Source organism: Lissotriton vulgaris, unplaced genomic scaffold, assembly GCF_964263255.1.
Source record: "Lissotriton vulgaris unplaced genomic scaffold, aLisVul1.2 SCAFFOLD_7091, whole genome shotgun sequence".
In the NCBI taxonomy this organism is placed as follows: Eukaryota; Metazoa; Chordata; class Amphibia; order Caudata; family Salamandridae; genus Lissotriton; species Lissotriton vulgaris.
Genome location: NW_028251741.1, coordinates 32712 through 46952, shown reverse-complemented (window position 1 = coordinate 46952; position 14241 = coordinate 32712). Strand labels below are relative to the sequence as shown.

Genomic DNA, 14241 nt, shown 5'->3' with positions numbered 1-14241 from the left:
CTGACCCAGGAAGCAATCAGAACCCTCAAATACCCAACCAACAAGAACAATAACCCTAATCCAATAGAAAGAGCAGAGACAACCACCAATCAGTACACACATGTACCAACCAATAGCAGACTATACAAGCCCCCAGTGACCTCAGACAAGGTTTGCTTGCCAGGGAGTTGGAAGCTGCTCCTCTATTCAGAATCTCATTCGAGACAGACGGGCTCAATCCACACTTTGGACTCCTGCATGTAAGGGCCTCGCAAACTTTGCCCTCACACACTGTTTGTATAAAAACTTTACTCACTAGCCAAAAAACAAGTGCACAATCCCTACCAAACACAGCTTAAACAGCTCACAGCAGATCACTGCTGCCTCAGAGCACCCACTGTTCACTCCCTAATGTGGAAAATCTCTGTTGCTAGGGGAGGTGAAGGGGGGGTGAAGGTTTCAATCACTTTCTAACACAAAATAGGAGCTGGATTGCTTAACGTATAGGTCTGAGCACAGAGCAAGGGAGAAATTAGGAGGGGAAAACAGATAGTCGCTGGAATGAGATGGAAAAAACTACATATTTTGGTCAGCAAATCCCACAATTGAACAGGTTAAATGAAAACAGTCACAGGCAAGTAAAAACCATAAGTTTCAACACGAAACAGGTGAGAAATTATGCAATCAAGGGCAGGTTAAAACTATAATTTTTAAACTGGAACAACCACAAGCAAAACAGTAAAAACAAAATGCAATCACAGGTAAGGAAAAATCGTTTTTCCATTTTAGGAAAGGTACAGCACAAGTCAACTTCCTTTCCACCTCCTGGTCTTAGGTTCACTGCAATCTGGGGCACAGGGAAACTGCAGCTCACACAAAATGGAGGTGAATGTTTTGGAGGTTCACCCAGCAACCCTTAAGGGGCCTGGGCAGGTGTGAGAGGAGGGCTCAGGGTTGAATGGGAGCCAATCCGCAAGCTTAAATTTGCTAGGTAGTGGGGCTGCTCCTGTAATCAGAATCTCCTAGGAGACAGACCGGCTCAATCCACACTTTGCAGGTTCGGGCCTTACAAACTTTGTCCTCTAACAATACTGTTTGTACAAAAACTTTACTCACTAGCCAAAAAAACAAGTCCACCACCCCTACAAAACACAGCTTAAACAGCTCACAGCAGATTACTGCTGTCTCAGGCACCCTCTGTTCACTCAGAGTATTATTCCCCTTATTCTTGCATATAAATGTCAGTAGCACACTACAAAAAAAAAAAGCAAAAGCTTTTAATGAAAAAAAAACACAATTTTATCAATGATTGAGAGTAAAAAAGACAAAGTGAGCAAAAGTTGGATTTGTTACTTTAGAGTGAGTCATTTAATGCATTGCATTGCATTACCGCCCCATCAGTTTGAAGAAGGGTGGGAGTAGGAATAACGTCAAAAGAAAGAGTACTGCAAAATGTGGACCATCACACCAAAAGTCTAAACAGAACAAGCATTTGCATTGCAATCGGTCTTGCATTTGTTAATGCTAGAGCTGTTGGCATTGAAAATAATGTTTTTTACTTTTGTTTTTTTATTTGCAGTAGTTATTTTATTTGCATAGCACTACTGCCAATAGTATAAAAAAACAAAAGTAAAAAACATTGCGATTTTCAACTGCAACAGCTCTAATTTTAACAAATTTGAGACCCATTGCATTGTTAAATGCAATTGGACTCATGTGTTTGAGTGGGAGTTATTGGCATTATAAATGATAATTTTTTTTACAGGGTGCAGTACCATATGCTGGTCAAAAGAGGTCCCATGGGGCCACTTCTGGCCACATACGGTACTGCACCCTGCAAAAGATATGGTAAATCCACCCAACCCATAATGCACCGACAGTACCACAAGTACATTCAAATAGCTATGCCCATATATAGAATTTGTAGCATTGAAATGTGACAAAAGAATTATTACATTCATTACAGATTAGGTTGTACTCTGTGTGGAGCTGATGAAGGGACATTTTTAGACAGTCTCATTTAAATTAGATGTTCTAGTGAGTGAAGTAACCACTGCCAGTCTAGCTTAAGACCAAGGGGCACATGCATCAATATTGCATTTTGCGATGTCTTAGTTGCGAAAAATAAGGAATCACAATTAAGGAATTGCAAACTGCAATGCATCAAGAAATCGCTATAAAAATAGCGATTTCTTAAAATTCCTTAATTGCGATTCTCTAATTGAGAATCGCAATTAAGGAATACCTCCCCCTCCATTCCAATGGGCCTATAGTCCCATAGGAATGAATGGAAAGACATTCTTAATTTGCAATTCACCATTAGAAATTCGCAAATTAGGAATGCAATTTCAAGGGTGCAGGGGTGTCCAAAGGACACCCTGTTGCACCCCTGAAATCTGCTTAGAAGTAAATTTTGCACACTCACATGCCCCAAGGGCATGCGTGTGTGTAAAATGGAACTTTGAAAAATGCAACTTAGTGCATTTTTCAAAGTTTTTTAGCAAATTACCATGAAGGTCAACTTCATGGTAATTTGTTCCCCTTATTTGTGAATTCGCAAATTTTTAGAGTTTGATGCATTGCATTTAAGGAATCTCCATTTGAGATTCCTTAAATGCAATGGCAATTTAAGAAATCGCAATCTTGCGATTTCTTAACTTTCGAAAATTACAAAAATTTTAATGCATCCCAAAAATGGGAATTGCATTCGCGAACGGCCGAATTTTGCGATTCGCACCATTTGCGAATGCAATTTCCTTTGATGCATGTGCCCCCAAGTGTGTTCCCTGCCTGAAGCCTTTTAAGAAAATAGTGCCTTGAGGCTATAATTAAAACTGAGGGAGTAACACCACATGTACCAGTGGGTGTCTTCATTAGAGGTTGCTAGAAGAGATCAGGCGGTACTAAGGAGGGACTATTAGCCTATTGACCAATGAAAAGCCACCATTTACAAAGGACAGGGACAGGAGGCAATTAAACAGATGGGCGGAAAGTGGGCGGAGCTTTATGCACATACCCTGAATATAGCATGTCTTGAAGAGACAGTGCAATCACGGCCTAGGTGAGACCCAACAATGGGTAGTAGAAGTAAGAAAAGGTGACACTGTGCAGAACAATATATGAAACTAGAAAAAGTAGGACTGCCTGCAAAAAATGGAACGATTATCTGGAAAGGAGTGCCCTGCGACAAGTCATCCATTACGGACCAGCTGCAAAATATTCACGACTAATGCAACTGCTGATTTATTACTGAAGGTGGTGCATTTTCTATATATCAATCTTTATTCTAAGAGCACAGTTCCTAATGGTTTTCTTTTCAACAGCATTCAAACACCTACCACTTTCTGCGGGAAGGAGAGAGGTGGAACTTCTGTCCCATGATGGAGCTATACAGATCCTTCTGCCCTATGATGTTGAGAAGCAGATCCTCCTGATCTATGATGGTGACAGGGAGATCCTCCTGACCTATGCTGGCGAGAGGCAGATCCTCCTGACCTATGCTGGCGTGAGGCAGATTCTCCTGACCTATGATGTTGAGAAGCTGTTCCTTCTGACCTAAGATGGTGAGGGGCAGATCCTCCTGACCCATGATGGGGGAAACATCTTTTACAACGCAGTGTTTACACCGCGCTACCTTTACGACGCAGCCATTACAACACAAGTCGTTACTACGACTTGCGCTGGAGGGCGCTCTTGCTTAAGGAATAGTTTGATTTTCTATTCCAACATCTTCCCTACTGTTACGTGGGCTGGAGTTGGAATAGAAAATTAAATTAATCCACAATCCAGCGCCCTCCAACGTAAGTCGTTGTAATGGCTGCGTCGTAAAGTACCGTGATCAAAATGATCGCGTTGTACTGACGTACATCCCATGATGGGGAGAGGCAGATCCTCCTGACCCATGATGGTGAGAGGCAGTTCCTCCTGACCTATGATGTTCTTTTGAATGCCGTGGATACAACTTGCGGTATCGAGCTCTCGACCGGACTTGTATTTTGCCGATTGATTGGGCACACACGTGGGTGCTATTTATACGCCACACGTGGAATATATCAATTTCTGGACACTTTTGATGCTTTTTGAAAATTACCTTTTTTAAAAGCTGGATTAATTGCGACAGCCATCAACATTTGTGATTGGCCAGTCTTGTATAAAGCAATATATCGCTCAAGCCTATCTCAAGTCCTGATGATGACCGTATAGTAACCCAGCGGTTGAAACGCCGTCGACGCTTTTTGTGGGCAACATTTTTTTAAAAGGACACATTATTTTGTCTTTGTTGTTCTTCTGCACATGTAATGTCTGTTTGATAGCCACTTGTTTGGTTTGTGAAATTGTTTGTTTTCTGTTGACCAACATTTTGTCTTGAGCGTAATGATTCTCTTTTTGAACTTTTAACACATATAATAAATTATAACTGTCTTTTGAATTGTTTACGAATACGCAGGCTTCTTCCTTTTGCTTTTCTGTTTTCATTGTTTGTATGAAGTTGGAATATCTCTTTAATTTCTAGCTGAACCTCTGTTAGGTGTTTTAATCGACTGTCCCTGGTTCAGGGTTGTTGGACAGCCCCTGTAGTCTGTTAATGATGTTGAGAGGCAGATCCTTCTGACCAATGATGGTGAGAGGCAGATCCTCCAGACCCAGGATGGTGAGAGGCAGATCCTCATGACCCATGATGGTGCGAGAGGCAGATCCTCCTGACCTATGATGGTGAGAGGCAGATCCTCCTGACCTATGATGGTGAGAGGCAGATCCTCCTGACCTATGATGGCGAGAGGCAGATCCTCCAGAACTATGATGAGGACAGGCAGGTGACTTCCGATAAGATGTGACTATTGGGTGAGTTGGAGGAGACCAGGTTTTGCTATCCATAGGAGATACATTTACATAGAATGATGGCAAATGGGAATCCTTTAACCCCTTCAGCGCTGATGACAAGGCCAGCTCGTCATGGGTGTTACCTGCCCTGCGCTTATGACGAGCTGGCCTTGTCATGAACAATGGGGATACTCAATGGGCAGCACACAGCGGGAAAACCCCTAGCAGCCAAGGTGTTAAATAATCTGGGATCATAATTCAAAAAATCTGGGATGGCCTAGGAATCTAAAGGGCCCCTTGCTTCACAGCGTTAGGAGTGTAAACATCAGGCATTAATTCAGTGTCACAAGACATAGTAAGACTTTCCCCACCCCCAGGCAGAAATAAACACATTTATGATAATTTCTGCCCTGAGTTTCCAGCACCTAAAAGGAAATCTGGGGGAAGTTGTATCTGAACTGCTTCCACACACTGACCCTTGGGCCACTTACTCCCCAATGTATTCCAGATGTTGTCTCCAAGCCAGCAATTCCAGATCGAGTCTTCTCTGTGGATTTACCATTTGCCAAGAGAGTTCTCGATTAGATACAGCAATGGCCGATGCCATTAGTACATCCTGGTCATTGCAGGAGGCTGTTTTTCTGGATACGGGAGGATGCCAATCACTCACTGCAACACGGTCCTTGTCTCACCAATTAACACTCTGTGGGTTCCCCTAGCAAATCAACTCCAAGTAGGTGTTTTACATTTTTCTGTTGCTAGAATACAACATTAAACTACTCTATGCTTCCATTACTCACAATAACTAAATAGTCATGTATTTTGGTGACTTTTTGGTGACTTTTTAGAGAAAAACTCCTGACCTTTAAAAACACTTTCAGTGGAGTGCATGTCAGTGGCCTCTGGTCAACTTCATTTAAAATGTTATTTCATGTTGTTGGTTTGCTCAAATCAATGTTTTTTACTTCACTTTTCAAAATGGTGCTGCAGTTGTTTCGGGTCACCAGTGCTGTGAGCGATTATTACCCAACATCGAATTTGACAGCCCAACAAAACGCTTCTGTTCCACACACATTCTAGTCACCATTTCTTTATATTGAGCAAGTGTGCAGCCCTCCCTTCACCATGCAGCAATGAATATACATCGAACAGATCTTGAGGCTGAGAAAAAGAAGGACCCATAGTGATGCCCATTATAGCTGCACAGAGTGGGAGTGGAGGAAGTTATTGGCAGGTGTTTGTCATTTTACAAGTTTTCCTATGCGTCCTCACAACAAAAACTGAAAACAAGTCATCAGTGATGGTTAGCAGACACAATAATGACTGGGGCAGTGAAGACCAATACAGAGAACAGACTGTACCACACTCATACCCACCCAGGAGTCTTGTATAGGATTCACTGGCAATGTCCTTCACTGGGTCTCCTCCCATCTTTCCATCCAACACTGCTTTGTTCACATGGGCACCTCCAGGTCCCAAAATATCTCCCATCACCTGTGGAGCCCCTCCCAGGGTTCCACACCGCCCCCAATCATCTTCAATCTCTACATGAAGCTGCCTGGTTCTCTTCTCACAGATAACATTGAGGTTCACCGCTATGCTGATGATACACAACTCTACCTGAATGTCTCCTCTACTTCTGGCATCCAACACCCACAAACACTACCAGCACACCATCTAGACTTGGATGTCCACACTGATCCGACGCTCAACCAATTCAATTATCTTCCAAGAAAAACAAACAGCACAAACCTGGCTTAATGACTTGAAACCTGATGGCTTTGATCCCAACTTGTAGTGAATGCAAAGTCACTTGGATTCACTCTGGACACCAACTACATCCTCAAAGAAGACTTTGCCAAAATCACAAAGATGGCGTGGTACCAGCTTTCTCTTCAAAAGGAAATAAAACAGACTTCCAGAAAGCAAATTCAGAACTGCTGCTCATGGTCTGGTACTCTCGCCTCTGGACGGTGGTGATGCCCTACTTAACACTGACACCCTTCAAGAGCATCCTATATGCGGCAGCTCTTCTCCTCCAAGGCCTGAAGAAATATGACCATATCATCCCATTTCTTGATGAAACTTCTTAAGTTTTTGCAGCCCATACCAGCTTTAAAACCAGCTGAATCATATACATAGCCACGACAACCAGCACCCCTGCTCATTTTGCAGACAAGCTCACCACGTCTTTTAGTTCTCAGCATACCCACAGCAAGGACACTATCAGACTGCACACTATGAAGTGTAAAAAAAAAAAAAAAAAAAAAAAAAAAAAGTAAAAAACACAAGGCTGCAGGCCTTTTTCTACATATGCACCAAGAATCTGAAACATCCCCCTATCACCTCCTTCAAAGGGGAACACAAGCAACCCCAGACCAGTTACAGCCGTGTTGGGTGTCATCTGGGAGGTTGTGGTTTCCCTCCTGCAGTGCATGCATTTTGCTAGACCGATGCTCCGATACGTACAGCATTATCAGGGTGGAAGATATAGGAGGCAGGCGAGTTGTCGATGATGATCAGCTTATTTAAATCTCGCCCCAGCCGGCTCAGGTCCTTAACATAGTTCCCTCGGTGGAAGACGCAGGATTCCCGGAAGAGCCGAGAGCGGAAAGCACCCCACTTGTCCAGCAGGTCGGCCACTGGGTCGGCATACTACACAAACAAAATAGAGAAATAATTGAAAGAGGTCTCCAGATTTTGCCTTTTCATGAGTTAGACATGAAAACAATATGCATCGCAATACTACTTCAAGCAGGTTCTGTCATTTACAACCACACGCATTTCGATTCATGTCTCGCGGAATACAAATATCTGGAAATAGACGGTTTATGAGTACATATGTATACTGAAAACTAATGCACCTGAGGCTACAACAGCCTTTGTTATACCCTAACATGACTGAAGGAGGTTTTGTCTCAAAGATCTTATTCCCTCACAGGCTCTTATTCCCTCACGTCATCTCCAAATTACTGACCTTAATGTGCAACTCTTTCCCCACCCCCTTACTGGCACAGATAAATCCAACCTTCTCTTAACTCGGACCAACTCCTCTAGCTCCTACAGAATCGAATCATTGCAGCACTCGGGGCCCGATGTAGGTAAATCTACATTTACCACTTCATAAATACCGAATCATACCGAATCGGTATTTATGAAGTGGTAAAATAGAGGGGGGGGAGATGTAGGTATTTCAGATTCGGTAAATACCGAATCTGTAAGATTCGGTATATACCGATTCTGTAAATACCGATTCGGTATCCCCCATTGCTTCCTATGGGCCTTGAAGCCCATAGGAATCAATGGGCATTACCGAATCCTTAATTACCGATTCGGTAATTACCGATTTGTGCAAGGGTGCAGGGGGTGTCACTTTGACACCCTCCAGCACCCCAAAAAAAGGCATGTGAGCCATGTGGCACACAGACATGCCTTTAGGGCATGTCTGTCTGTCACATGGCTGGGTGTGCATGCACACATGTGCATGCACACCTGGATTCGGTATTTTAACACCCAATTGGATTGGGTGTTAAAATACCGAATCTGAAGGGCCTGTGGGACTGAAAGTAGTCCCACCTACATCCCAAATTTAAAAAAAAAAAAAAAAAAAAAACGGTAAAATTACCGATTCGGTATTTTTGCGATTCGGTAATTTTACCGAATCGGTTAAATACCGAATCGGACAAAAAAAGGTCCCCTACATCTCAGTAGGCCAAATACCGGTCGGAAACGGCCGAAATCGGCCGTTTCCGACCGGTATTTGGTACCTACATCGGGCCCTATATGTTTTTGATTGGCTCACAAATTCTTAAGTGGTATGGACTGGGCAAAACCTGCCTTAGACTTTACACATAATATAAGCAGCACATGGGTGCGAACTGTTTTTTGCACACTGAAGAAAGCATTCACGGAGTGGTCAGCACACCAACTAAGTAACACTGGGTCAAGGAAACAGCAACTCACATTTATACAAATACCACAGAACCTGAACTAAAAAAAAATTCTCTTTCGGCCAGTTCACAACGGTTACATTTTTACAATTTTACTATGCTTTTAGGTATTGATTATTTAACAAGACTTTGATACAGGAGCTCGGGAGACAAGGTATCATCTTATTTTGTTCTGCTTCCAAAGGAGAACCAAAACTGGCTTTGTTTCAGAAGCGGTCAGAGAACAGGAAGAGGACACGCGCCTCCAAACTTCAGACTGTGCTGCATTTACCTCCTGCTCCTCCGGCACTGAAAAAACACAGAACATACAGGAGTCACAACCCCATAGTCCGATGACAAAGTGTTGTCTTGTGATGGACTCGGATTGTTTCGTGGACAGTGCAAACACTGAAGCTTCCGGAGACACTCATACGCAAGTAAGTCGAAAAACAAAAACGGACTTAAAAGTACTAAGATATCTTGGAACAAAGGATCCTTGTCTAGGGTAACACAAATAGAAATGGAAATTGAAGAGAAAGAAAGAACAGACAGAAACAATGCTCTGAACTTCCTTTAATAAAGTCCCACTTCATGTGCCTTGATGGAAGGGAGTGCTTTTGACAGCATTTAAAGAGGGTACATAGTTCAGTGGCTGCAAGCACCACCTTCTGCACATCCAGAGACTCAGAGTAAAAGGAGAGTTTAAGTTATTTTGATGTCTCTGGTTACACCCTGTAAATTCAGAGGTCTTTGTTTGTAGGGTTGATACAGTAGGAGATAACACAAGGGATGACCTGTATGCGTGAAATAATTGTAACAAAGGAGGGAGGAGAGAAAAGTGGATACAGTCTCCCCAGTTATGTTTCATAAACAAAGTGGAATTTAATTGGATGGTGGTGTTGATCCCTACTGTGGTGGGGAACACTCAGTGTTGTTAAAATACCCCTCACACACCAACAGGCCCCTTGGTGTCGTGCTTCATCATCGGGGTCATCGCACCCCTCTCCGGGATGCGGCGTACTGCACGACTACGTGGGAGCACTATTATTGGACTATGTGTGGGTGTTTGTGGGGAATTGAATGTACGTGAGTGGTGGGTTAAGTGATGATTCAAAAATTAGAACATTAGAAGAAAATTACAATGTTTGTGTCTATAGGCCGACTAGGAGGAAAAAATTAAAGAAAGAAAAACAAGTTATAGACTCAATTGCACCAAAGCATGTGGTGAATAGAAAGGTATGTGACAATAAATACACTATGTCACTATAAATACACCCCAAAGCCTGATACCATGAGTCAAACAATGAAAGTGCTCAGGAACTAGGCTTACAAAAATGTAAAGGAATAGGACAGAAACAACAAAATATGAACCTGTGCCGATGTGTAACCTCAAAGGGCTATGGAGGGAAGTCCTAAATCTCATAGTTTGGAATATGAAGGTGCCTGCAATGAGTAAAAAAACATGACGCTTTAATAGAATGCAATTGCACAGTCATGAAAGCCCTGCCGTGAAATGAACACACCAAGCCTTTTGAAATGATGCAAGTAGGCTGGGATATTACCTCTGTGGGCCCGACCCACAGTCACAAGATGGCTAGATGGATGCGTGTCCAAGGATGGATAAGACAAAACGTCTGTAAAACAACCAAGCCGTGAATGTATGTACATATATGAACGCAAATGAGGAGGCGTACATGGCCTCGGGATACCCAGCAGAAACACAATGGTGTGACCATGGCTGCTTTTAAGATATGTGGGGCCAAAATAAAGGAGACAATCATATATCGACTCACCGACTGGGCATAAGTCGGAGGATGCACGTGCTAATGCCACAAGTGTTAAACGGCAAGCAATGGTAAAGACCTATATCTGCAAAGGGGGATGTAAAAAGTCTGATTTAGCGTCCATCTATGTAGAACTAAAGACGAACGTATATGCCACACAGCGGGGGGAGAATTATTATAATATATATTTTTTTCCACTTGTCAGGGTGTCATTTCTGGTTCAGATACATCAATCGTCACCTTCCACAACACCCTTTTTATGAATTTCTGTAGGTGATGACTAGCAGGTGAGAGGATCACGTGAGCTGGGCAGCCAGACGCCATCTCACATGGAGAAGACGCTGGACCAATGCCGGGTAAAAAGCTGCAAAAAAACAGCACGTATAGTTGACGTGATGACATAAGGGTAAATTCTAACAGAAACAGTGCCTACAACGGCAGCCATGATGTAATGTGTAAATGAGTGTACGAAGAGAAGCAAAATGTAAAATGGCATAACCTGTACCATTGGGGTTAAGCAAATTGTGGCAAAAATGATAAAGACTTTGAGAAGGCATTACAATGAATACAGAAAAGGGGCCGCAAGAGCATATTTAAATATGCACAAAGAGAAAAGCCCCAGAGAACGGACAGTAGTGCAACCATATAACTGTTAAGCCAGGCACTGGAATAGTAGAATTCTATGAAGAAAGGATAAGGAAAAACCTGGGATGTTGAAGAAATATAGCCTACATTGGAACAGGTTACTAATCTGAGAGAATACCTAGTACAATCAATGGAGGGGCATGACTCTGAAACTGCATGGGGAAAAAGAAAAAGAATATGCATGTTTATGAATAGATGAAAGAAATTAACCTGTATTATAACCTTTTGCTTGTTCCCCAGTGATTTCCTGGTTCAATCCATGTGGAACGTTTCTAAAGTTAAAATGAAGTATACTTCTCTCCGTTTGTGAACTACATCAACGTTGCAGCCTGGTTTGTTGTCAATTTTCTCTACGATGAGCCAGTCAATATCTTCAGGTTTATGTCCCAACTCTAGGTAGTATTTTACAAAGAGGGAGGGGGAGAATATTTAAGTATGATTTGCAGAGCGATGCTCAATAAGACTTGTTGCTGGAGAGCGAGATGATTCACCTACAAACACAAGCTTGCATGGGCGAACTAAAAGGTAGATAGGTAGATGATATTTTTTGTTTTGCGACTCGTGAATGTCTTTAGTGTTACAGTATATTTGCTGTTTTCAAAAGCTTTAGTCACTATTGCAGTATCACATGCTTTGCATTGAGGCATTTACGGTTGCCCGCAATAGGCCTTTGTCCGTCAGTGTTTTTTTGCATGAAGGGTGCGTTAGTTTTTAAGCAAGAGTGGACCACGTGGTCCTTGCGATCTAGTTAAGCCTATGGGCAAACATAGGGTGAGGTATAGTCTGATTTTGTCATTTACCTGTATTTAAAGTGTGCGTATTCACACATATGATCTGGCGTATCTGGTCATTGAGAGTAGAATGTCTCGTGACACACAAGTTTGGGTTCCCCCCTTATGTTTTTGATTATTAAGGCCGTTTGTAGGCCTTGTGTACTAATCTCTTAGAGTATCCCCCTACGATATATTTTGTTTTCATCATGGTGGATTAAAAGTCATAGTTTCTACGATTAGTGCAATTCCACCGCAGGCGGAGGAATTGTCCCAGAGGGATACCTTCTGTTTGTGTTCTGGGATGATAGCTGCTGAAATGCAACAAAGTGTTCCTGGCGGATGGTCTTGCATACAGATCTACTTCCAACTAGTGTTTGCGATGTCGGATTTGAATATCCAGGGATTCAACCATCTGATGACCAATGTGGGCAGTAAATTTCACAACGATTGATTCAATTAAGGAATTCAGTCAAAGTTTCTGGTTCACTGCACCAAATGAAGATGATGTCATTGATCAATGGGTGACTGATTCAAATAAAGGAGGCACCTCATTGGGGATGAATCTCTGTTCGGATTTAGCCAGATTGATGTTCGCTACAGTGGGGGTACAGGATGAATCTATGAAGCTCCTTTGATTTGTCTGTAAAGGCGACCATGACATTCAAAAGTGTTTTCTTCTAGCACCACACTTAAGATGTCTAGGATGAAGGTGGGGGAGCAAACTATATGGTATTCCTCAATATACCAATCTACTGCTTCTAAAGCTTCTTTTTGTGGGATACTGCTGTATAGAGATTCTAGGTCAAGGGTGACAAGAATATCTCTATAAGCATTAAAGGAGAGACCTTCACGGTCTTGGTCATGTCTCTGGTATCTTTGACGCTAGTTACAATTTTTGGAACAGTTGGACGCAAGACTAAATTTACGTATTTTGACATAGGCTCAGTGATTGAGCCTATGGTAGTGACAATTAGTCCGTACGGGGGGTGAGAGGGGTCTGTACTGTTCGAGTGCATTTTGGGTACTTCATAGATGCTAGCCATGCGGGGGGCTAATGTTAAGATAATCATACTCCTTTTGACAGATGGCACCCTTATCTAGAGTCTTTTTAATGAGGGAGTGGATATATTTTTTTTCACTTTACCAGTAGGATCACTCGGGACTGGTAAATAATGTTCCTGGTTGTTTAGAAGAGCACCCTGAAAAGTGAGCACGGTTTGCGTTGTTCTCACTAACTCTCCAATGCCCAAGCGAAGCCTTACTATTAGAAAGAACCTTCCAGATACAACAAATGCATGAGATGTATCACTTTCAAGGGGCTCTCAGGAACCTGTGTCACCATGCCCCAAACACAAAAATCCAACACACCAAATGAGCAAGAACATGCAACTAACAGCTCGCTGCCCCAGTCGGCTACTGAGGGATTCCCACCAGCGCCTAATAACCAGCCAACCAAGCATCTTATTCAAGGTTCTTTGAGAAGGTAAACAAATTATCAACTACAACAGATTACGTTAAGCAGACAACTCAGCACCCTCCTGCCCACAACTCACACCTCATACAACCATACCCCACAGAACGTGTTAGATAAACTATATCATACTCACAAATGGCCGCAAAGCTATAGAAGTGCACAAGTCCAATAACTCTTACACTTCTGGCATGCAATAAACAACTGTACTGTATTTGAACTGCAGCAAGTTTAATAGGTACCTTCAAGGCACTAGCACAGGCGAATCTACTGCTTAGTTGGAGCTCACTGGCAGCAGAGCAAGCAGGAATGATCTTTAAATAGGGCACATATAGAACACGGCGCACTCAGCGATTGGATACTGCACTCCATTTGCAGCATGGGAATTGCAGTTTTGTGTTGACATTTCAACAATAATGCCAATATAAAAACTACTAATATACTGGTAAAGAAAGTTAGTATAGTATCTAAACATTTTTTTTTTTTTAAACATGATTTTTAAGCCGGTGGCCATATCTCCAGTCACACATTGTTTTCAATCAATTAACCAGAGGATTTCTATAGCACTACTTGCCACCCATGAGGGAATCCAGGCGCAGCTGTCGCTGCTATGTGCCTCTCAGGATGTACTTCATGCTAGAGAGCAGCTACTCTCTGCTGAGTCAGACAGCACACTGGAAATCTCCACAACAACGGTGTCAGAAGGCAGTGTCCCCAGAGTGTCCCTCTGTCTCACCTTTGCCAGGCTGGCCGTGAACAGCACGCACTCGAACAGCTCGCCCATCCGCAGCAAGAACTGGTCCACGTGCGGCCGCTTCAACACGTACACCTGGAGCAAA

At 42.7% G+C, this 14241-nt stretch overlaps 1 protein-coding gene across 1 annotated transcript in view; it reads right to left on the bottom strand.

The window, feature by feature from the left end:
* The window catches only part of CTDSP1 (CTD small phosphatase 1), a gene marked incomplete at its 5' end in the record, with an annotated part of 43154 nt that overhangs the window by 12767 nt on the left and 16146 nt on the right, over positions 1–14241 (bottom strand). The window contains 2 exons of the mRNA XM_086950905.1: positions 7270–7455; positions 14139–14231. Coding sequence (XP_086807031.1) covers positions 7270–7455; positions 14139–14231 — 279 coding nt within the window. The remainder of the gene's footprint in view (positions 1–7269; positions 7456–14138; positions 14232–14241) is intronic.